The sequence below is a fragment of the Prionailurus viverrinus genome, chromosome F1 (genome assembly GCF_022837055.1).
Source record: "Prionailurus viverrinus isolate Anna chromosome F1, UM_Priviv_1.0, whole genome shotgun sequence".
Lineage (NCBI taxonomy): Eukaryota > Metazoa > Chordata > Mammalia > Carnivora > Felidae > Prionailurus > Prionailurus viverrinus.
In genome coordinates this window covers 61921361-61941334 of record NC_062577.1, presented here as the reverse complement: position 1 = coordinate 61941334, position 19974 = coordinate 61921361, and the positions used below count along the sequence as shown (strand labels likewise).

The 19974-nt window shown below is 46.5% G+C and overlaps 1 protein-coding gene and 1 pseudogene across 3 annotated transcripts in view; one reads left to right on the top strand and one right to left on the bottom strand.

Annotated features, from left to right (window-relative positions):
- SLAMF1 (signaling lymphocytic activation molecule family member 1) overlaps window positions 1-4720 on the bottom strand; it is a 34142-nt gene extending 29422 nt beyond the window's left edge. For 2 of the 3 annotated variants that reach the window (XM_047840963.1, XM_047840966.1), the window contains exon 1: window positions 4153-4720. In XM_047840963.1, the coding sequence (XP_047696919.1) occupies window positions 4153-4228 (76 nt within the window). In that variant the 5' untranslated portion in view covers window positions 4229-4720. The remainder of the gene's footprint in view (window positions 1-4152) is intronic. The other variant, XM_047840964.1, reaches the window with a different exon arrangement.
- Window positions 4721-6819: 2099 nt separating this feature from the next.
- Window positions 6820-7464, top strand: LOC125155078 (ATP synthase subunit epsilon, mitochondrial-like; annotated as a pseudogene).
- Window positions 7465-19974: the final 12510 nt, after the last annotated feature.

Here is a 19974-nt window from a genome sequence, read left to right as displayed (position 1 = left end):
GGAGTCCCTGCTCCTGAAACTTCCTACCGTCTGATGAGTGTTTTCCAGTGGGTCTGTGATTCAGTCAGCCCCTGTTTACTAAAGCGTCTGGAGGAAACACCAACTCACTTTCTTCAAGGGTAATTCTACTTAGAAAGTAGAGTGATTCACGTGGACCCATGGATATTTTCCTGAAATCAGCAGCATTTAGCCAACCCTTCACGAGATGGGATTCTACCTAATGACAGCCACCCCCCGCCCTCCATTTTTCTGCCGCCATGACGCTTTCACATCTCCCTATAGCATTTCTTTCGAGTGGAGGAGGGGGCGGCACTTAACAGCTCTCACTTCTTACGGCAGATCTAGGCCCAGGGAGAAAAGATAACTTGTCCAAGCCTGCTTTGTAAGCTGCAGTCCCATGAACCATCCTCTTTTCCCTTGTTCCTTGACGTTGCTGGGTCTTTCTGTCTCAGAGTATTTGCATTTACCCCAGCCTGAATGCCTGTTGCCCCCCTGTATTTCCCTGGCTGCCTCCTTCTGTCTTTCAGGTCTCTGCCTCTGACCCCTGGCTTAGTCTAGGCCTCCCTGCCTGTGCCTCCCGTGCCTTTGTTTTTTTGTTTTTTTGTTTTAATTTTTTTTAACGTTTATTTATTTTTGAGACAGAGAGAGACAGAGCATGAACAGGGGAGGCGCAGAGAGAGAGGGAGACACAGAATCTGAAACAGGCTCCAGGCTCTGAGCTGTCAGCACAGAGCCCGACGCCGGGCTCGAACTCAGGGACCGTGAGATCATGACCTGAGCCAAAGTCGGACGCTTCACTGACCAAGCCACCCAGGCGCCCCATCCCGTGCCTTTGTATCACACCTGCGTCTCACCCATCACGCTTTTAACCCTGATCTGTGCCTGTCATCATGACTTAAGAATAAGCTTCCAGGAGTAGTCACTGGGTCTCTTTTGTCCACTTGGAGTCCTAACGCCCAGCTGGAACATAGCAGAAACTCAGTTGCTCAAGAGAACAAAACACTGAATGAGATGAATAAGTGAATGAACAGAGAGGCTAAGTTCTCCTCTCTCCCAAATCAGGACGTTTTACCTTGACACCACCCCTCAGGAGTATAGGATGGGGGCAAACGGTGGGGACCTTTGTCCCTGCTTGCCAGGTGAGGACACAGAAAAGCCGTGGCTGTAGACCCTGGGCTTTAGCTCAACAGACCACTTGCCATTTCCCCTTGAACACTCAGAACCCTTCACCTCTGCATTGGTGCCTTCATCTGGAATATTCTCTTCAAGTCCTATAAAAACCCAACCTACCAGATGAATGTATTTGGGAAGACACACGAGGCAGAAGGGGGATTTGTCTCCACTGTATACCCTTTTGTACTGAGGAAGTTTTATAGACGTATGCATGATACCCTTCCAATAAACAAACTAGCTCACACAAAACATTAAACGAAAACTTACTTGATGAAAGCAGTTCCTATCCACTTTCCAAACTCCAGACCAAATACTTCCAGACGCCCTCTACTTCCTTCTATGATCTTATCACCTTCTCTCATCTTTTGAATACTCCCTGTACTTCCATTCAATTAAAAGCAACTTACATGCTCCAATTATAGGTAACATATTCTAATATTCACCATGGGACCTGGATACGGATTTTAGCATCCCCTCCCCCACCGAGCAGAAGTTTATCTAGTGTCATTTATCGAGGCTTCTGAAGTCAGGCTGTGTGACTGCAGAGTAACTGTTAAACTACTCTGTGCCTCTCATTCCTTTTTGGGTAAAACTGTAACGTAACAACAATAACACATATCTCATAGGGTTGGTGTGAGAATTCAATGAATGATACACATAAAGCACTTAGAACCCACAGTGCCTTGTGTAAAGCAAGCAGGCTGTGCTTACTATTATTATCCATTCAACAAACATTTGTGGAAGGGCTCTCCTTGACCAGACAGCATGTTAGGTGCTGGGCAGAGGCTGCGGTTGATGTTTCCTCCACGCTTCGCACAACGCCTGCCCCATCGTGTGTCTTAATAGATGGTTGCTGAACGGGATTGTCCAAAGTCAGCCTATGGATAAAACCAAATAGCCCCGGCGTTCCCCTTTCCAGTCTGGTGCCACAGACGTGAAGGTGATGGCTTTATTAAAGCTTTTGAGAAATAGAAGGTGCTGAGGCCTCCGTCTCGGGATGGAACAGGCAGGTGAACAAAGTTGGGCCAAGTCTGGAACCCACACTCTTGCCCTTCATGTGTGAGAAGGAGGTGGGGTGGACCCCCACGGAGGAATACAAAATCCCCTTGGGGCAATTCATCAGTTGCAATAGATGCATCCCTCTGGTGGGGGATGCTGGTAATAGGGAGGCTGTGCATGTGTGGGAGTAGGGGGAAATCTTGGTACCTTCTGCTCATTTGTGCTGTGAACCCCAAACTGCTCTAAAAATAAAGTCTACTTAAAAAAAATACCATTGAGGGAATGGAAAATTCACTTTATTAGGGGAAGGGACACGTGGACTTTTTGATTTTTACGATTCTGACTCGGAATTGGGAGGCACGCCGAGTAGAGACGGGAGGGAGACTGGGTCCTGGTTTTACAAGAATCACGCTTCTTGGTTGAATAACTGTCATGGTTGACCTGTCCCACTTGCAAAGCATTTCCGTCTGTATTTAACTGGGGTTTCACAAAAGCGGGTGCATTTAAAAATAAAAACACTAAAAATTGTGCGTGTGTTTCAGAAAAGACAGCTGCTGCCTATTGGGTAGACACGCCCAACGGGGCTGGGCTGCTTCTTGGTAACCAGGGAGCCCCAAGCCTCCAATGGAGCACCTGGTGGACACCGTGGGGACACCGTGGGCCAGGCTGGCCAGCAGACAAGCAAGCCCAGAGATTTAAAACTACCATCCCACTGTTCAACCCCATCCCTCCTGACGGTCACTCAGAAATAGCCCCAGATGCTAGAGTCACACATGGGACGCACCTGGAAGGGCTTGAAGCGGATCAGTTTGGCTTTCTGAGCCCTGAGCCCTCAGAGAGCAGGAGCCATGGGTCTGCCTGATTCTGAGGGAACCGGGGGTCAAGGAAGGGCCTCTTTATCTGGAAATCTAATAAAAGAGAGACCCCATGTGCAGCCTCTCCGACATCCCTAGCGTATCTCTGGGCTTTTCCTGGAAAAGTCCTTAATGGATTTGCGGTCTTGAAAACCCCAAGGGCAAAATACCGGAGCCTCAGGATTTCCCCCCACCTTCCCTAAAGCTGCTTCCACGCCAAGCTGCCTCCCCAAGTCTGATCGAACTCAAGACACTTAAACACTCCTCAGGGAGCCCGAAGTCCCTTCTCGCGGGGCCTTTTTAGTCTCAAATCCCTTTTCTCGTAGCCCTGAGACTGCTAACAGAACACCAAGCGCGCCTTCGGAGGAACACGAGCCAGAAAGGCAGGAGCAGAGCCCAGGCGCAAAGGCTCTCTGGTGCGTCTGGCGCTGTGGCTGAAGATGCCCTGACCCTTGAGAGTTCCCAATTCGCATTTCCCACTTCCTGTAACCAGCCCTGGACACCAAAAATCCTGGCCTCTCCCCCGCTTGCTGCCGTGGAAGGTTCCCTTCCAGGAAAGTAGCCACCGGTACGACCACACTGTGGCCACTGCCTGTTCTCAGCTGATGCCTGGGGTTTTCACTTCTAACTTCTTTTCGCACGGCGGCGGCCCCTCTTTGTTGTTGGACCATGTTTCTGGCTTGTCTGCTCGCGTGTGTGAGGATCCCCTCCGAGGGCAGGGATGTAGGAGTCTCCTCCCAGAGCTCAGCCCGTCCATCTCAGCCCCACAGCCTGGGTCTTCGCCAGATGCAAAACCAACCGCTCAACCAGAACCTTGACCACGCAGCTTCTCGCCCTGAGAGGCTGGTCTGGAACGTGGCCAGTGCCTTTGGCTTAGGGCTCCTGGTCTCCCAGCATCGGTAAGACTGAGCCTTAAAATCCAGGCTCCAGGGACTCATCCTATTCCTTCCTCTTTGAAAGAGTCAGGAGAAACTCAGAACCAGTCCCCGAGGAGGAGGCAGCCAAGCCACAGCCCCCAGCCCCTGCTGACTCCTCTCTCTCTCTCTCTCTCTCTCTCTCTCCTTGGGCTGGCTGAGTCCTGGCAGGTAATGGTGGGACTCAGACCCTCAAACAGATGAGCACTTACCTGTTCCACAGCTCAGCTCAAAAGCCAGGGAGAGAAACAGCAGGAAGTTCAAGGATAGGAGCCCCTTGAGATCCATCAGCCAGTGAAGAAAGAGAAGGGAGCCCGGTGAGGAGCCCAGCAGCTGCTCGAAGATGCCACGGCAGAGCGAGGTCAGTGTCAGACAGAGCTGACACTCCCGACTAGTTATGCATCAGGAACCAGATGGCTTCCTGTGTCGCTGGGACTTTTTCTGCCTGAGTCTCGAGGATTGCTCATCTCCTTTCGGGCTTTAAATCACTTGGCTGTTCCCAAGAAGTCCGAGTCAAGTGCACAGACTGCTGAAGCCGGGAAAGCGGCTCAGCAAGCCCAGCCTTGAGCAGAAACGGCCCCCCTCCCCTCTTTAGCTCCCGCTGCGAGTTCTGCCCCGCTAAGTCTTCTTAGAGCACAAAGAGGAGGCGGGGCTCTGGCAGACCACCCCGAAATCTGGTCAGTCAGTTCAAGGCTGAACTTGGATGACTGAGCTTTAAAAGGTTCTTGCGTCTCACATCTGATTTGTTCCATAACTTCAGAGAACACCTCCACATGCCGTGGGGTCCTGCTGACAAAGCCACAGAGACATGGGGGGGGGGGGGGGCAAGGGCGTATCAACTGGCAGAAACCCAATTTCCCGGCTGCGTGCGTTGTGGTAGAACCCAGTGAGCCCTGGGTTGTGTGTGGGGGGGAAGGGAGACTTCATCTCAGGGCTTGTGTCTAACTTTCTGTGGAAGAGAAGGGGCTAGAATTGGCAGAAGAAACACAGACGCTTTTCCAAGAGTTAAGCCACAGGGAATGAAACAATGGAAAGATGATTTTACTGGTGTGTGGCAAGAAGAGACTTTGCAAGGCCAGCCCGTTGCGTTTTGAAATCCATTTTAACAGGTCACAGGCACTCTCCAATGGGCTTCCCTAAGGGAGTCAGGGCAGCAAGGGCTGGCGATCTAGGTGAACCTGCCCTTTATTCTCGCTGCTTTCCCCCCCTCCTTCACCGGACACCGTCCTCCCCACAATACTACCCGGCAGCATGGTGGAGTCAGCACGGACCAACTCCTGAGAGCCGATGGTTAAATTTTCAGGCATCCTGCGAGCTGGGTGGTTGATCAGCATTGCCGTTATTAACAAGGTGAATGATGTGAAATTACGATTAAATGCATTGTATTAAAACTAAGGGAATAGGGGCGCCTGGGTGGCACAGTCGGTTAAGCGTCCGACTTCAGCCAGGTCACGATCTCGAGGTCCGTGAGTTCGAGCCCCGCGTCAGGCTCTGGGCTGATGGCTCAGAGCCTGGAACCTGTTTCCGATTCTGTGTCTCCCTCTCTCTCTGCCCCTCCCCCGTTCATGCTCTGTCTCTCTCTGTCCCAAAAATAAATAAACGTTGAAAAAAAAATTAACAAAAAAAAACTAAGGGAATAAAAACTCAAAACGCATTACTTCCTAAATAGTTCACAACATTTGACTGTTATCTGTGCCCTTGAGGACGCTTCCATCTACTGTATCTTTACGGTCGAACTAAAATCCCAGATCACAGAGCTGCTGTGGTCCTTTCGCAGCCCTGCATTTGATGACACCACGTTGGTAGCTTGAAATCAGCCAGCGTGGGAGTATATGTACCATGGAAACTGGCAAACGATAGAATCAGAGCTTTGGCTCAATGTTTTGTTGATTTTCTAGATGTAAGAAAGTGATAGAGGAAAAAAAGCAATGATTCAGTTTGAACTTAAAAGCATGTCGTGACGGCAGCTTTGATGTCGTATTCAATACCTGTCGTCTCATTCGGCCAAGTCACAAGGGTCACTGATGAGCAAACAGGTTTGCAATGTATGTCTTTAACGTTGCACCTGTCTTCAGCTTAAAAAAAAACAAACAAACCCTGACTGTCAGCAAGAAGACAACAGAGCGAAGTATTTAAAGAGTTGAGAGGAAAAAGAATGCCAGTCTGGACTTCTGAATCCTGAGAAATGAGTCCTTCAAAAGCGAAGGAGAAACCAAGACTTCCTTGGACAAACAAAAGTTGAGGGAATTTGTTGCCAGTGGTTCTGCCTTGCAAGAAATGTTCACAGAAGTTCTTTAGGGAGAAAGAAATGCTATAGGTCAGAAACACAGAGGGGCGCCTGGGTGGCTCAGTTGGTTAAGCGTCCAACTTCGGCTCAGGTCATGATCTCTCAGTCCGAGTTCGAGCCCCGCCGTCGGGCTCTGCTTCGGATTCTGTGTCTCATTCTCTCTCTGCCCCTCCCCCACTTGTGATCTGCCTCTCTCCGTCTTTCAAAAATAAATAAACGTTAATTAAAAAAAAAAAAACAGACCTACATAAGGAGAGGAAGAACATCAGAGAAGGAGTAAGTGAAGGTAAAATGAAAACTTATTTTTCCTACGCATAACTGACCTAACAGATAACACTCTGTTCAAAATAATAATAATAATAATAAAATAATAAAATAAAATTAAAAATAATAAAAACAATAGCAGCAATGTATTCAATTATGGGTGCTTACGTATATCCCTTATGTGTATCTATGCTTATGAATGCTTATATATAAGTGAAATGAATGACAAGGATACAAGGGCCAGGAGAGAGGAATTAGGATTATTTTGTTATATAAGGTACTCACACTACCCAGAAAGCAGTGTAGTGTTATTTGGAAGTGCGCTTGGATGAGTTGTAAGTGTATATTGCAGAATCCAGGGCAACCAGTAAAAAAAATCAATAAAAAATAAAAGGTATAACGTACCCACTAAGAAAGGAGAGAAAATGAAGTGCTTAATGAAACTACAAAAGACAGAGGAAGAGTGGAAGGCAATAATAGTAACAAAGAACAAGGGAACCAGACAGAAAACAGTAACAAATATGATTAAATATTATCCTAACTATATCAAGAATCACTTTGAGCGTCAATGGTCTAAACGAGCCAATGAAAAGACAGAGATTGTCAGAGTGGCTCAAAAAAACGAGACCTGATTGGCTCCTGGTGGGCAGCAGGGGCCATTCGGGAGGTGGAGCAGGGCAAGAGGTGGCAGGATTGGCTGGTGTAGGGCCCTGCCCCTTCTGCTTCTCGGGCCTGACTTCCTGTAGCTGGGCTGCCCGCCAGGCCGGCGATAACACGTCCTTGCGATTTGGTCAAAGGTGCTCACTCTTGAGACATCGTGGTGGTGTACTGGTGACAGGCTGGGCTCAGCTACATCGGATACTTCCAGATCTCTGCAAAAGCAGTGAGAGATGCACTGACAACAGAATTCAAAACAGATGCCAAGAAGACTTCCGGCAGCAGCCTAAAAATTGTGAAAGTGAAAAAGGAATAGTCTACTCTTACTAAAGCTTGAAAAGCTACATTTTCAAGTTGAAGATGTGTGGGCACGTGTTACAGCAGATTGAAAAGGATCTCCCTTCATGGGAAAAAGACATACTTGTTCACAGATCGACAATGACAATACATTGAAGTATGATTCAAAACAACAAAGACAAAAGACAAAACCCAACTCTGTGTAGTCTATAAGAAACCCATTTTAAGTATAAAGACACATATAGATTAAAAGTAAATAGAGAGGGGCCCCTGGGTGGCTCAGTCAGGGAAGCCTCCGACTCTTGGTTTCTGCTCAGGTCATGATCTCATGGTTCCTGAGTTCAGACCCTGCTTTGGGCTCTGTGCTGGCAGGGTGGAGCCTGCTTGGGATTCTCTGTCTCCCTCTCTCTCTGCCTCTCTCCTGCTCACGCTGCCTCTGTCTCTCTCAAAAATAAATAAATTTTAAAATAAAAGTAAATAGAGAAAGAGAAAACATGCTAACCCGATAACAGCAGAATACGCATTCTTCTCAAGCTCACATGGAACGTTCACCAAAATAGACCACCTTCTGGGTCATAAGACACCCTGTAACAAATTTAGAATAATAGAAATCATACATTGTCTGTTCTCAGGCCACACTGGAAATAAACTGGAAATCAACAACAAAAAGCATCTGGAAAATCCCCAAATATGTAGAGATTAAACAATACATTTCTAAATAATACACAGGCCAAAGAATCTCTAGAGAAATTTTTCAATATTTTGAGCAAAATTAAAATGAAAACACAATTTATCAAAATTTGTGGGATTCAGCAAAAGTAGTGCTTAAAGGGAAATTGATAACATTGAATGCATATAACAGAAAAGATGAAAGACCTAAAATCAAGAATATAAGCTTTCACTTTAGGGAACTAGAAAACGAAGACCAAATTCATTCCAAAGTAAGCAAAAGAGAAGAAATAATAAAAACTAGAGTAGAAAGCCAAGAAATTGAAAACAGGAAATTAATAGAGAAAATCAATGAAAGCGAAGGCTGGTTCTTGGCAAAGATCAACAAAATTGGTAAACCTCTAGCCAGGCTAAATAAATTTAAATAAAAAAAGATACAGGACACAAATTACTAATATCAGAAATGTAAGAGGGAACATCACCACCAAACTCATGGACACTAAAAGGACAGTAAAGGGGCGCCTGGGTGGCGCAGTCGGCTAAGCGTCCGACTTCAGCTCAGGTCACGATCTCGCGGCCAGTGAGTTCGAGCCCCGCGTCGGGCTCTGGGCCGACGGCTCGGAGCCGGGAGCCTGCTTCCGATTCTGTGTCTCCCTCTCTCTCTGACCCACCCCGTTCATGCTCTGTCTCTCTCTGTCCCAAAAATAAACACACGTTAAAAAAAAAATTTAATAAAAAAGGAAAAAAAAAATAAAAGGACAGTAAAGGAATACTATGAACAACTCTATGCCTACAAATGTGATAACCTCAATGAAATGGAACAATTCCTTGATAAGACAAAATCCGCCAGAACTCACACATGAAATAGACAATCTAAACAAGTTATTGATAACCTTCCAAATCAGAAAGCATACTGATTCACCGGTTCTATTCTGTCGTCCTAACTCATTCTATTACATACGCTTTTTTTTTTTTTTTTTTTTTTTTTTTTTTTTTTTTTTTTTTAGAGAGAGAGAGAGAGAAAGCTTGCAAGCAGGGGTTTGGGGGGAGGCAGAGAGAGAGGATTTTTTTTTTGTTTAATGTTTATTAATTTTTGAGAAAGAGAGACAGAGTGAGAGTGGGGGAGGGGTGGGGGGGTGGAGACACAGAATCTGAAGGGGCTCAAGCTCGTGAGCCACGAGATCATGATCTGAGCCTAAGTTGGATGCTTAACCGACAGAGCCCCCCAGGCTCCCTGAGAGAGAGGATCTCAAGGAGGCTCCACATTCAGCATGGAGCCTGACATAGCACTTGATCCCCTCACCAGGGATCATGACCTGAGCCAGATTTAAGAATCTGATGCTTAACCAACTCAGCCATCCAGACACTCTTATTCCATATTCTAACTCCCTCTAATATCAAAAACAGGCAAAAACATTACAAGAAAAGAAAACACAGGCCAATATCTCTCGTGGACATAGGTACACAAATCCTCAACAAAATATTAGCCAATGAAGTCCAACAATGTATAAAGTGGGATGTTTTTGACCACGTGGAATTTATCCCAGGCATGCAAGCCTGGCTCAACATTTGAAAATCAGTTAATCTATCCTATCAACAGGATAAAGAAGAAGAATCACAAGATCATATCGACACATGTGAAGAAAGCAGGTGACAAAATTGGTAGTGAGAATTTTTGGCCAACTAGGCGTAGAGAGAAACTTCCTCAACCTGATAAAGAACATCTACAAAAACCTACAGTTAGGCCATCAAGTTTGTGGTAATTTGCTATAACAGCCACAGAAAACCAAGATAGGGGTAAGGTGACTACCATGACGTTTATAATTACTGTATCTGGTACAGCAAGCTATTTCTATCAGCTGTAAAGAGGAGACTTGGACTTGGAGTGCCTGGGTGGCTCAGTCAGTTAAGCGCCCAACTTCAGCTCAGGTCATAATCTCATGGTTCATAGGTTTGAGTCCCACGTCGGGCTCTGTGCTGACAGCTCAGAGCCTGGAACCTGCTTCAGGTTCTGTGTCTTCCTTTCTCTCTGCTCCTTCCCCACTCATGCTCTATCTCTCTCTGTCTCTCAAAAATAAATAAACGTTAAAAAATCAAAAAAAAAAAAAGAGCAGACTTGGACAAACAATTAAAGATACACAAATGATAAAGCCTTGTTTTTATGAATCCATTTTCAAAAACCTTCATATTCACTCCCTTATTTGATCTTTACAGCCCTATGAAGGGGGCAGAGCTGGTGGTGGTGGAAGGCAGGGACTACACCAAACTTGGGAACACTGACTCCAAGTCAAAACCTTTCTCTTTCCCTGGAGTGTACTCATTATCCCCCATGAATACTCAAGAAGGCAAGGAGGAAGCAAATCCTAATTGAAGCCCCTGGATGTCTGGGACTTCCACATACATTATTGAATTCATTAATTTTCTAAAACATTTATTTACTTGGGGCCCCTGGGTGGCTCAGTCGGTTGAGCATCCGACTTTGGCTCAGGTCATGATCTTGCAGTTGACAAGTTCGAATCCTGCATCGGGCTCTGTGCTGACAGCTCGGAGCCTGGAGCCTGCTTCGGATTCTGTGTCTCCCTCTCTCTCTGCTCCTCCCCCGCTCACGCTCTGTCTCTCTCTGTCTCAAAAATAAAATATAAACATTAAAAAAAAATTAAAAATTAAATAAAACATTTATTTATTTTTGGGGAGAGCACATGCAGGGGAGGGGCAGAGAGAGGGGGACAGAGGATCTGAAGCAGGCTCTGCGCTGACAGGCTGATAGCAGTGAGCCAGATGTGGGGCTCGAACTCACAAACCGCGAGATCATGACCTGAGCCAAAATCAGACGCTCAACCAACTGATCCACCCAGGTGCCCTTCAGTAATTTTTATAACAGGAAAAAGCAGGCATAATTATCACTATTTTACAGCTTAAGGTACAGAGCTGCTAAACAATTTGTCTAATGGCCCAGAGTCCCCAAAATGGAAGAATTGCATTCAAATGTATTCCTGTGTTATGTGACTCCAGAGTCTGTGCTCCATCCGCTCACCACCTCATTTCCATCACAATGGGCAAGGACCTTAGCCAATCTTCAGGCTCCTGTTGGCCAATGGCCTGTTATCCATGGAACATTCCCTCTGGCACAGGTGAAGTTCTGGGCAACAGGAGAATCCTGTGGGAGCAACATTTGCTACCTCTTACTTCCGTCCCCTGTGACAAAACAGCACTTCCTTTGGCTATGTGGAATCCTTTGGCCAAATGGAACCCCACTCTGAGAGTGAGGAGGACCACATATCTGTGGAAAAGGGCCCTCCCCAAACAATCTCCTGTAACAATGAGGTTATCTCTTATCCTTAAACAGGAGGATGGAACATCCCCCTAAGATTTGCTTCTCTCTCTCCTAACACTTTATGGCCACAGCGGCAAAGTGACCTGCCTAAAGGTGCCTGGGGCTGGGCTGCCCCTGCGAATCCTGGCTTCCCAGCCGACGGCCATGCTCATCATGGCCTCTGACCAGGGAGGCCTCGATACCATGAGCCAGCACCACAGGGAAGGATCCCTGAGGAGCCAACCAGACTACCTGGCTGCTTGGCGTTCATGATAAGCACATTTATCCGAATAAGCAAAATTAACACAACAACAACAACAACAACAACAACAACAAAAAGCAACAAAAACCCCACAAAAACAAAACGAAAATACAAAATTCCCCCAAACTCTGAAACATCTCCTAGGAGACCTGATTGCGTCTAAAATCGGCCTGGGGAAATCACTGGAAAAAACACCCTGGCTCAGCCCTGCTGGGTGAGAGGAGGAAGCCCACGGGACAGGTGTCTGATACGGGGACTGAACAGACCAGTGGAGCAGACAGCCCTCCAGTGGGTTGGGGTTGCAGGGCCTCAGGGACATGGGAGGAAACCATGGTATGAGGTGGCTCTCACCCAGACTGAGGCCCCGGTTTTGCCCAACATCTTCATCCTCGGTGTTCACACCAGTAGCCACCCTCCTGAACAGATGGATGCGCTGACTGACCCAGCCTCAGAAAGGGGAGCTGGGGACATGGCCCAGTATGGCCTGTGAAGATACTACTGACAGTACCTTCTGGTCTTTACTTGGTCTGTGATACTGAAATTGCTCCCTCCAAGACCTTCCCACATCAATGCCTCCTCCAGGGTTCAGATCCGGGTCAGAACACTGGAATCTAGAGATTGAGGAGAGATAGCCATAGGCACCCCTAATCTGAGGGCTACCTCCCCAAACTCTTGTCACTTCCACTGATGCTCCTGCCCTCCCTCCAGACCCCAGAGCCAATAGGTGGAGATCCCTCCCTTTGGGGCCTTCCCTGGACTGACTCTCCATGTCTCTTGTCCCTACAGTCTCCACGGCGATTTGAGAAGCATTGTTGGTAGGGTTGGGGGTGCTTCTTAGTATCCCCCACATTACCCTACGTGGCAGCCATGTAATTTACTAGCCTGTTTTCTACTGGCATAAACTGCTAGAGAGAGGGAAATGCCCACGCTATTCCACTCCTTCTAGGAAGGAACAGAGTTTAGGAACCAGTGACAGTGGCTGTTGAGTCACCGACCTCAAATTCTTTCTGTGTACCAAAAAGTGCCTCCCATAACGCTGATCCACCTTCTCCGACAGAGTAATAAATATAAAATCATTTGCAAAGCACCCTAGAAACCCCGGATAGTCATGGCCAACCTTGTTCTTCCCTTCACGCAAAGCTCAAACTGAGGCTTCCTCTTCAGCAGTTCTAGAAGACTCTTTGGCAAGTCCACGGATCACTCTTCCTGCAGAGCCAGGCAAAGAGGAAGATTCATTCCTTTCTGAATAGTCCCAGTCCCTAACCAATGTTCACTCTCTGCGAGACAAAGACAGCTGGGGAGGAAGGACTGAGTGCTCCGTGAGGTCACTAAATGACCTGAGATGCTCACAGGCCACGTATGGAGTGACGTTCCCGCACCACCATGCCAGTGACATACGTTGACCTGAAAGTGAGTCCAGGGAAAAAGGAACAGTTAGAGCTCTAGCTGGGATCACTGGAGAGAGCGATGAAGTGTGGGAAATACAGTAAGAAAGTCTAGTAGCTTCCCCTTCTCCGTCCACCTGCCTGCCCCAGCGCTAACCACAAGGAAAACACTGTATCTGATTGAAATATAATGACCTTCAACATCCTTTAATGATGTAATCATACAAAACTTACACACCTAATTATCAACCACTCGAATGACTTTACCAAACAACATTTCTAGTTCAGAGCAAGCTACGCGGGAAATGGGATGTTGAGATGTTAGGCTCTGTCTCCTCTTTTTCAAATTGCAAATGTCATACAGTATTGAAGAACATTTCCAAAGAAGAGATAAAGTAAAATCTCCCGTAGTCTTCTAACCTTGTCACAACAGTTTTCACACTTACAGATCTCCAAATCTTTGTTTACAAGGCACCAAAGGAGACTGGCTCAGAACCCTGGCTCTGTGGTCAGAGACACCTGGGTTCAAGTCCCCAGCCTGTTTATTTATAAATCGTGCGACCCCGGGCAAGTTGAATAATCTTTCTGAGCCTTTCTTTCCTCCTCAACAACAAAAAAATATATAAGGAAATGCTTCACAGGGTTGCGGGACGCTAAATGACATCAGGGCGAGTGGGGTGCTCAGCGCGGAGCCTGGCACGCAGTAACCGTTTTGTACGTGGCGGCTCTCGTTTTCATTGCTTCCTGAAAGTGGCCACGAGCGATTAGATGATGAACCGCATGTAGCTGCAGCAGGTGATGCACAGGAAATACTACCTTGTGGTCAAGATCAGGGACGATCCTCAGAGACCTGGACCAGAATGCTATAGGCACCCTGGCAATGAATGTCGTTCCCGGGCTTTCCCGCCAGAGGCCAACAGTAACTTTGCAGCATCCCTTAGAGGGAAAGCACATGACGGGGCCATAAAGAACCGTTAGCAATTTCAGACAGAGAGGTGAATTTTCTGCCACAAGTGTTTGAAAGCCCTGGTGTTAAGGAGTTGGACATCGCGGTGTCGAAAACCACATTTCATTGAGAAAAATACCGACGGGTGTTTTAAAACGTTAACAGGCACGATACAATTAAATGTAAATCGGCACCGAAAATGTGGAACAGAATGAAAATGTGAACCGAGCCCTTGGCCACACCTGATTCAGTTTCGCAGAATCCACGTGCGGAGGGATTGGAAGTCCAAAGCACGCAGCATAGTAATTATGGTTATCGTGTAATGTAAATCCCGTGACTATATGAAATGCCTGTCGAGCTCTCGCTCTGTAGCATGGCTCTGGCCACCTCAGTGTATTCTTTTGCTGTATTATGAAATTTCAAGTAAAAAATGCCTCTGGGTATGATCACAAGCGAAGAGCGGATAGTTGAACTAGTTCTAAGTGATGGCTGAAGTCCAGATGCTGGTGCCCAGCGTGGAGGCTGTGAAAGCGACCGACCCTCCTTCCTGAGCTGTGGCTTAAGTGCACTTAAGTCGTCCACTCACTCCATGAGCACGTCTGTAATTGCAACAACCGCTGTGCGCACGCTTCTGTGTTCTTTTTTAATTAACGAAAGACACAAGGATGTATTCTTAGAGGCTGCTGCCTGGTTTCGTGACCCATGATTTCTTAGAGAGTTTTGTATTAATTATCTTGCCTTAAAAGGAGAGCCAAAGAAGATCATGAGGTTGTTTAAAATGTTAAGCTGTAGGGGCGCCTGGGTGGCTCAGTCGGTTGAGCGTCCGACCTCAGCTCAGGTCAGGATCTCGTGAGTTCGTGGGTTCGAGCCCCGCGTGGGGCTCTGTGCGCACAGCCTGGAGCCTGCTTCGGATTCCGTGTCTCCCTCTCTCTGCCCCTCCCTCACTCGCACTCTGTCTCTCTCTCTCTCTCTCAAAAATAAATAATAAAACATTTAAAAAAAATGTTAAGCTGTAGAAGGCGTTCTGTGGGGCGAGAGTGTAGACCGTATCTGGAGACGGAGGCTTCCTTCTCCAGTTTTACCTGTTTGCTTTGTTGATAACAGAGTTAAAACAACAAGGAGGGTGTCCCATCCCGTGGCGTTGTATTGCCCTTGGGAAGGATGGCTCCCAGCTCCCTGTTCTGACGATAGAACCAGGGTAAAGGCCATTAAAATGCTAATCCTTGGCCTTGTCTGGACCCTACACGGCTGGGATATTAAACCCTGTGTGCTCAGATGGCACCCTGAGACCTAGCCGTCCTTCTCCAGCTTTCCTTCTGGACAGCGCGTCTCACAGGGACTTCCCCACATCCTGTAGGGTCCACCATTCTACACTGGGATGGAAGGCTGGGAGAAAGAGGGGCAATCACATTGCTTCCTACGTTGCTTACTGAATTCTTCAAAATACAAGAGTCTACTTGAAGAGTCTGGGTTCTAAATTCAGCTTGTTCACACAGGAATGCCAGGTCACGGGTGTGGAGAATCCCATCACGGAAACAGCTTATCTTTCCCACGAGCTCTGTAGCGGGTCTAGATCTTCCTATTACTATCCCCAATTCACAGATGAGGAAACTGAGGCTTAGGAGCTAAAAAGTTGCCTGAGGCCACGCAATGAATAAGAAACAGGAAAAGCACTGGAACTTTTTTTTTTTAATTTTTTTTTTTTAACATTTATTTATTTTTGAGACAGAGACAAAGCATGAACGGGGGAAGGGCAGAGAGAGAGGGAGACACAGAATCGGAAGCAGGCGCCAGGCTCTGAGCCGTCAGCCCAGAGCCCAACGCCGGGGCTCGAACTCACGGACCGCGAGATCGTGACCTGAAGTCAGACGCTCAACCGACTGAGCCACCCAGGCGCCCCGGAAAGCACTGGAACTTAAGGTCTGCCACCTCCTGCCAGACTGGCCTGGGCTACATGCTGCCTAGCAAAGTCTTTATCATTCTTTCTGGGCTCTGCTCCCCATATTCTTTTTTTTTTTTTTTTTTGCAATTTTTTTTCTATTTATTTGATTTATTTTTTTAGTTTGAATTCAAGTTAGTTAGCACATAGTGCAACAATGATTTCAGGAGTCGATTCCTTGGTGCCCCTGACCCACTTAGTCCATCCCCCCTCCCCCACCCCCTCCAGTAACCTTCAGTTTGTTCTCCAGATTTATGAGTCTCTTCTGTTTTGCCCCCCTCCCTGTTTTTATATTATTTTCACTTCCTTTCTCTTATGTTCATCTGTTTTGTATCTTAAAGTCCTCATATGAGTGAAGTCATATGATATTTGTCTTTCTCTGACTGACTGATTTTGCTTAGCATAATGCCCTCTAATTCTATCCACATAGTTGCAAATGGCAAGATTTCGTTCTGTTTGACTGCCAAGTAATACTCCATTGTATATATATATACCACATCTCCTTTATCCATTCATCCATCGGTGGACATTTGGGCTCTTTCCATCCTTTGGCTATTGTTGAAAGTGCTGCTATAAACATGGGGATGTGTGTGTCCCTTCAAAACAGCATCCTTGTATCCTTTGGATAAATACCTAGTATCTGCACCCCATATTCTAACGTATTTATTATTATCTCTGACTCTTGACTTCTTTGGTATTTCCTGTTCTCTTCTTAGGAACTGCCTCCGTTTGCCCTTAAGGCCTTCTCTTTCCCCCTCCCTTGGCCCCACTCCCATCAACCCTTTGAACTCTCCAGCTTGCAGGCCACTTCTGGCCTCTGGCTCCCATCCATGATCACTGCTTTGCTGACTTTTTCAGCTACCAGTCTTCTGCAAAGACCCATGCTGGGCCTGCCATAAGGATGGCCCTGCTCTGCTTGTCCTGGATTTCACCTTGAGGCCCTCAGATCTTGAAACTTACGCTGTCTGTTCTCAGAAATCTCTAAGACCTTAAATATTTGGCCCCACCAGCAGCCGGTTCTAATTCTTCCTCTAACGATCACTGCATGTGATAACTCATGCTGCCGCCCAAAGTCCCTGAGGGTTCAGGTTTGACCTGACCCCAGTGAAGCCTTTTCTAATTGCAGAAGTATTTATAGCTGAAGGAGCATGGAGTCAGAAAAATATGAATTATACCTACAGGGACACTAGTCGTGTGACCTGGGATCAATCACATTATTGGTAAAACTCACTTTTCCCATCTATAAAATAGTGCACTGCGAGTTTCCTCATGTCACAGATGCCACTACATGCTGCCCAGGTCTGAGAACCAAAGCAACCATTTCCCAGTTGCTGGAAGCAGCGGGGGAGTCCCTCCTCGGGACCCGCCCTCAGCCAGTTCCTTCCCTGAGCGCCACCTACATCCAACAACTGGTCAGGTGGTCACTGAAAGAACATAAAAGTCTCGTCCCCTTGCCTCGATTTGGAGTGGCCTTTAGGAGGCATCCCAGCTCCGGAGGTCCTCAGATAGTCAGGTGAGGCCTTTGTTCCAACCGTTTCCAGAGTTCAACCCTTCCCTCTGCTCAACCCTTTGTCCTTCACTTCCCACAGGTATTGACCTTCACAAGTACTCGGGTACACTTCCTGCTCACCAGTCTCCATCTCAGAGTCTACTTTGGGGGGAACCTGACCTTAAATGTCTCTTATATTTGTATATTTTCCAAGTGGTAAAACAACATAGTGTATATGAAGTACAGCATTTGACATAACATGGGCACTCGATATTTGTCCGTTCCCTCCTTTTCTTCATTGTTTCATCTTTCATTCATTCCTAAGGAAACTCTGCCTGGAGAACCGAGGCCTTCCAACAGGAGGCAATGTCCCTTCTTCTGCCTGCTCAGAAAGCTCTTTTTCACCCACAGATAATTAAATACATTCTTGGACAGTTGTTCATCTTCTTGATGGAAGCCACCAAACGTTGTAAGCGGCTAAGTGACCATATTTCATATTTCTGCTTCGGAAAGATTACTTCAGCCACAGTATGGGAGAGATGGGAGGTAAACTGGAGGCAGGGAGATGATTAGAATAATGGTCTCCACTAAGGAAGTGATAGAGGTGGGAGACAAGGTAGTCCATGGAAGACTCATTTCACAGGTGGATTTTGTAGGGTTTGGTGACTGGACAGAGAGGGGCCTGTATACAATGGCCTTTAGATGATGGTGTAGTCTTTAGGCATATAGCAATGCCAGTCTCTGAGCTAGGAAGTATAGGAAGTTAAGATAACTTTGGGACAAAATTGGGAGCAAAGGTGTAAGATTAGTTTGTTGGCTTGAGATATGTTCAGTTTAAGTGTCTGTGGTTCATCCAGATAGAGCTTTCCAGAGAGTACTTGAACATACAGAGCTCAATTTCAGAGGAGAGGTATAATGTGGGGAAACACACACACACACACACACACACACACACACACAACCTTAGAAGCTATTTTTCTATCTCCCTCCTCTCACCATCAGGAAGCTGAGATTTAGAGGTTAACACTTCTGAGGGACTTGCCAGAGGCAACATGGCCAGGTTTTACAAAGCCATGACCAGAAACCAGGTCTCTTCAGTCTAGGTCAACAAACCCACCCCCTCACTGAGTTTCATTTTGTTCTATTTATATTTGTATTTCCCCAATCTAACAATGCCTGACATACAGTAGGTGTTTAAAATATTTGTGTGATAGACATGCTAATTACAACCATTCTCTGAGGTAGGGCCGGCCTTCCTCTTCATATCATCACTGGCATTACATCTCAGCAGCATCTTGGAAGTCATCAGACCTAGGGAAGTCCTATTTAGCCACCAAATTTGCATTTCCCCAGGTACCTTCCAATTCCCCTCTACTTCCTCTGAGAGAAAAACCTCTATTGTGCAGGTCATACCCAGGGGCAGGCTTTGTGCGGGGTCCACAAACCTGAATGGAAGATTGATAGAAGCAAGAAGGATAGAAAGAAAGTATCATTTTAGGTACAGAGATCACGTAATCAATTCCCTCTTATTTTATACTTGGAAAAAGTTAGGCCAAGAGATCTTGTCTCGATTCACTCAAATTAAAGTCCTGAGCCTGGGAAAAAGGAGGGAACGGTATGAGACAGAAGAAGAAGAAGAAGAAGAAGAAGAAGAAGAAGAAGAAGAAGAAAAAGAAGAAGAAGAAGAAGAAGAAGAAGAAGAAGAAGAAGAAAAGCAACTAATACTTATGGAGTATTTACTGTATGCCAGATTTTTGCTGAATGATTTACTAAGGTAAACTCATTTAATCCTGATGGAAAAAAGCATCCACTTTTTTTCACGTGAGGTAACTGAGACTAGAAAGTTCACTTTTCCTGAGGTTCTAAACTTGTAATTGGTGGGTGTTGGGATTCAGACCCAAGATGTCCGACTCTGGAGTTGATGCTCTTCCAGAGGCTTCCACTGGTGGTTCCAGATGTTAGGTATAAGCCTACCAGTGGAACTCATTCCAGTGCTTTTTTGAGGTGCCAACAAGACCTCCAATGCTGCCATTTTAGCAAGTCTTGCAAAATTCAGTGGTCTGGGGTTTGAGAGAATCCAGGAGACCTTATGAACATAGGAGAGAAAATAGATCAAGTCCCAAAGAGCTCTCAGTGGGCATCAGCAAATCTCAAAGGAGAGAGAAAGCATCTTTGACTTCCAGCGTCAGCTCTGCTGGTAACTTGTTACATGGACTTGGGCATGCCACTTCCCCTTCTTGGTCTTCCAGGATTCAAGAAAATATGGGGAAATATAAATTTTGTGGGCTTCCCTGCTGATGATTTCCGAGTCTCCTCTGTAATAATCATCTCCACCTAACAGGGGACAAAAAGAAATAATGTATGGGGGAGGGAGAGAGTCTCATCCCCAAGAAGTGGTTTTTGGGCTTTGGAGAAGCAACAATTGGTTTGAATCTTGAAAAATGAGTAGGAGTTTTTGGGCAAACAAGGCAGGGTGGGGGAAGGGGAGATTCCAGGAAATACAAAAGCTTGAGTAAAGGCACTGGG